The sequence below is a fragment of the Bos mutus genome, chromosome 10 (assembly GCF_027580195.1).
Source record: "Bos mutus isolate GX-2022 chromosome 10, NWIPB_WYAK_1.1, whole genome shotgun sequence".
NCBI classification, from domain to species: domain Eukaryota; kingdom Metazoa; phylum Chordata; class Mammalia; order Artiodactyla; family Bovidae; genus Bos; species Bos mutus.
The window spans coordinates 80,506,651-80,511,411 of NC_091626.1; the positions used below are offsets into that span (position 1 = coordinate 80,506,651).

Here is a 4,761-nt window from a genome sequence, read left to right on the forward strand (position 1 = left end):
ACTGGACATGGAACAACAGACTGGTTCCAAATAGGAAAAGGAGTTCGTCAAGGCTGTATATCATCACCCTGTTTATTTAACTTATATGCAGAGTACATGATGAGAAACGCTGGACTGGAAGAAACACAAGCTGGAATCAAGATTGCCGGGAGAAATACCAATAACCTCAGATATGCAGATGACACCACCCTTATGGCAGAAAGTGAAGAGGAACTCAAAAGCCTCTTGATGAAAATGAAAGTGGAGAGTGAAAAAGTTGGCTTAAAGCTCAACATTTAGAAAACGAAGATCATGGCATCCGGTCCCATCACTTCATGGGAAATAGATGGGGAAACAGTGGAAACAGTGTCAGGCTTTATTTTTCTGGGCTCCAAAATCACTACAGATGGTGACTGCAGCCATGAAATTAAAAGACGCTTACTCCTTGGAAGGAAAGTTATGACCAACCTAGATAGCATATTGAAAAGCAGAGACATTACTTTGCCATCAAAGGTTCGTGTAGTCAAGGCTATGGTTTTTCCTGTGGTCATGTATGGATGTGAGAGTTGGACTGTGAAGAAGGCTGAGAGCCGAAGAATTGATGCTTTTGAACTGTGGTATTGGAGAAGACTCTTGAGAGTCCTTTGGACTGCAAGGAGATCCAACCAGTCCATTCTGAAGGAGATCAGCCCTGGGATTTCTTTGGAAGGAATGATGCTGAAGCTGAAACTCCAGTACTTTGGACACCTCATGCAAAGAGTTGACTCATTGGAAAAGACTCTGTTGCTGGGAGGGATTGGGGGCAAGAGGAGAAGGGGACGACAGAGGATGGCTGGATGACATCACTGACTCGATGGACATGAGTCTGAGTGAACTCCGGGAGTTGGTGATGGACAGGGAGGCCTGGTGTGCTGTGCTTCATGGGGTTGCAAAGAGTCGGACACAACTGAGCGACTGATCTGATCTGGAAGAAGAGAAAATACAGAAAGAAGTATAGAAATGATCTGATAAGTCCCCTTGAAAGCATGCTAATTGGACCCCCTGATGATATTTTTATTGAAAAGATAATGGGGTGCTTCATCTATGGAATTCTTTTAGGCAAGATATACTTGACCTGTCTAGGTTGCTAGTGACAAATCAGCCTATTAATTTATTAGCTAGAATTCAGCTGGAAAATACCAATGAGCTATTCAATTATCAAATTAAAAGTTGAAGGTGCTTCATGACCAAAATAAGCTCCCTTTGTAAATCATGTTATATATGTGTTATTGTTTGATTCTTCGTTTGTTATATCTGTTTCAAGGTGCAACTTACAATAGTATGAAAAACCCTGGGGACTTACGGTCTTAGAATTCTCCATGCATGACCTTTGACTACAGCTGCCAGCATCCTTTGAATTATTAATAATTTGACAGTATTTTGACAGTATCAAAATTAATAATGTTGATAGTATTTCAGACAATCTTATTCTGTTATTTTAGGGGGAAATAAGTATTCCTTCTCTTTCTCATCTCAGGAGAAGTTTATGTAAAAAATGTTTCCTTTTTCATACTTGCAGTGTTCATCAGGAAAGTCACTTAGGCTGCACATTTTTTTTTTTTTTAATTTTATTTATTTTTAAACTTTACAATATTGTATTGGTTTTGCCAAATATTGAAATGAATCCGCCACAGGTATACATGTGTTCCCCATCCTAACTCTCCTCCCTCCTCCCTCCCCATACCATCCTTCTGGGTCGTCCCAGTGCACCAGCCCCAAGCATCCAGTATCGTGCATCGAACCTGGACTGGCGACTCGTTTCATACGTGATATTATACATGTTTCAATGCCATTCTCCCAAATCTTCCCACCCTCTCCCTCTCCCACAGAGTCCATAAGACTGTTCTATATATCACTCAGCCATTAAAAAGAATACATTTGAATCAGTTCTAATGAGGTGGATGAAACTGGAGTCTATTATACAGAGTGAAGTAAGCCAGAAAGAAAAACACCAATACAGCATACTAACGCATATATATGGAATTTAGAAAGATGATAACAATAACCTTGTATATGAGACAGCAAAATAGGCTGCACATTTCTGTGTGGAAAGCTGTTTCAGTCAGGGATCAGTTGGCAAAGCGGAAACACATTACTTGAACAGAATTTAATATAAAAAGTAAGCAGGTATAATATTGCCAACTAGGTGTCTGACAGAGTTAAAAGAAAACTTTATTACCATGAAGAAAACAATTGTAGGCAGCAGCTACTGCTCACGGGGTGGGGAACAAAGTTTAAAAATGAAAATGATAGAAATGTAGTGATGTAGCAAAGGATTCCTATGGTGTGAAACTCCCTCTTTGGAGGGAGTGTACTTGCCTCCTACTTTTTCTCTGAACTCAGAAGTGTGGCAAGATAGATTCTGAGACTCAGATATTTGAAGATAGGGTGCCAGCTTGCTGGTGCTCTTACCTCTGATGGAACAGAATGAGACTAGTTCTGAACCTGTAAGAAAAGCTGCACCCTGGGTTCAGCTCATGCTGTAGGAAGGAACTATTGCTATAGCGACTATGGTAATGCTCACAAGCAGAGGGAAAGCTCAAAAGAGCAGACAGGAAGGAGTCCTTTTCTCCTTCTCTAACTTTGCTGTCCTTGTCTCCCATGCTCTGTCTTCAAAGGGTAAAATGGAGCCAGATGTGAAAATAGACGTGTCGTATGCAGAATCCCAGGAGCAGAAAGCAGAGTATAGAAGTAGAAAGCAGAGTTGGGAGGCAATAACAATGATCTTAATTTGCATTTCTCAGCTAACTAAAGAGGCTGAATGTGTAGTCAGTGAAATAAATACTTGTTCAAATTGTTTGCCTCTTCTCTAAGCCCCATTGGCTTGTTTATCTTTTTTATTCATGTGTAAGAGGTTTTCATAGTTTTGTATAAATTTATTTTTGGGGCATTTTTCTCATCGTACATAATCTTTGCTTTGAAGCAATGAATTATTAGTTCTTTAATGCAAAAAAAAAAAAACAATAGTCATAAAAGTCATTTATTAACATAAGAAATGTTTTGTGAATACTTTTCCATGTGTACTTTAAGAGGAAAATTTTGAGGGAAACTTCTATCTTTAAACCAAGAGTTAACATTTGAAGATTGAAACTTTAAGGATTATGCTATGGAATGCAAATGCAATGTATTATGGTTTGAATCATTTATTTATTTTTCTAACTGGAAGCCGACTGCTCAAGTATCTTTAGTATTTTCTCTAGCTAAGTAAGAGAGGATACATCATGTGTTTTTAGAAAAGAGAATGATAAACTACTGAAAGTGGTTTAGTAATATACAAAGTGCTTAGAATGGCTTGGGGAACATAGGTAATGTTTAGTAAATTCTGAAAATTATTATTATTTTAAAACTGTCATCATTATTGTTATCACTGGGTAAGTTTTTATCCTATACAAAGAATTATTTATGAAAAATTTTATTTCTTTCCAATGTTAAGAATTTTAGTGTTGCATTTTAACATATTTTCTTAGTGGATTAAATCACAGCATACATTTGGGAATATTTAAAGCTTATGGATACAACATATTTCCAGCTCATAGGTCAGAATATATCCAAATTGGGGAGCACATGGTGGAATTGCTGATTACATGAAGGCTCTAAAAATTACACCTTGAATACATATGCTAACTTATCAGTCTCTTTATGGCATTCTTAATCTCTTTATTTCTCAGTGTATAAATGGCTGGATTCAAGAGAGGTGTGATTACTGTGTAAAACACAACAAGGAACTTATCCACCCAAGTGATGCTAGGTGGCCACAGATAGGTGAAGATGCAGGGTCCAAAGAACAGTACCACCACTGTGATGTGAGAAGTACAGGTAGAGAGTGCCTTTGATGCCCCATCCTTGGAGCTAAGATGGACAGTCACCAGGATGTAGGTGTAAGAGATCAACAAGAGAATGAAGCACGTTGTAGCCAAGACTGCACTGTCAGCATTTATCAATATTCTCTGAGTATGAGTATCCGTGCAGGCTAGTTTGATCACTTCGGGAATATCACAGAAAAAACTGTCCACTATTCTGGGTCCACAGAAGGGAAGATCTAAAATCATAGCTAGTTGACTTGTGGCATGCACAAAGCCAATGATCCACGATGTCAATACTAGCCAGATGCACTTCTGTCTGTTCATGATGCTGGAGTAATGGAGTGGCTTGCAGATGGCTACATAACGGTCATAGGCCATTGTCACAAGCAGTACCATCTCACCCCCTCCAAAGAAATGTACACAGAGGATTTGACTCATGCAACCCCCAAAGGAGATGGTTTTATTATCCTTTAGGAAGTCTGTGGTCAGTTTAGGAGTGGTCACTGAGGAAAAGCAGAAGTCAACAAATGAGAGATTGGCTAAGAGGAAGTACATTGGGGAATGGAGATGAGAGTCAGTGATGATTAAGAATGCAATGAAAAGGTTACCCAGGACGGTCATCAGGTAGAGTGCAGAAAATGGCAGTAAGAGGAATTTCTGGAGCTCCCTTGAATCACAGAGTCCACGAAAAATGAACTCAGATACCACAGACTGGTTTGCTTCTTCCATTTAGTGAATTTCTAAAGTGTCCAGAAGAGATAAACTAAGAACTTCTAGAAAGAAGAACTTAAGGTTTAGGTGTCAGAGAGCAGATAAATTCTTCTCAGGTGCAGTGTTGAAATCTTAGCATTATACTGAGCTCAAAATTGAAAATAACATTTTATGAATTTATGGATGGGCACAATCCTCTGACTAAACAAAGAAGCTAATTAAATATAGA

At 38.7% G+C, this 4,761-nt stretch overlaps 1 protein-coding gene across 1 annotated transcript; it reads right to left on the reverse strand.

Moving 5' to 3' along the window:
- Positions 1–3,638: 3,638 nt before the first annotated feature.
- Positions 3,639–4,550, reverse strand: LOC102273775 (olfactory receptor 4K15). Its single transcript, XM_014482614.1, has one exon. It carries the CDS (start codon positions 4,548–4,550, stop codon positions 3,639–3,641), a length of 912 nt encoding a protein of 303 aa, XP_014338100.1.
- Positions 4,551–4,761: the final 211 nt, after the last annotated feature.

Excerpts from the sequence above, each read along its gene's own strand:
- LOC102273775 (XM_014482614.1), bottom strand. The coding sequence starts at position 4,550 with ATGGAAGAAGCAAACCAGTCTGTGGTATCTGAGTTCATTTTTCGTGGA.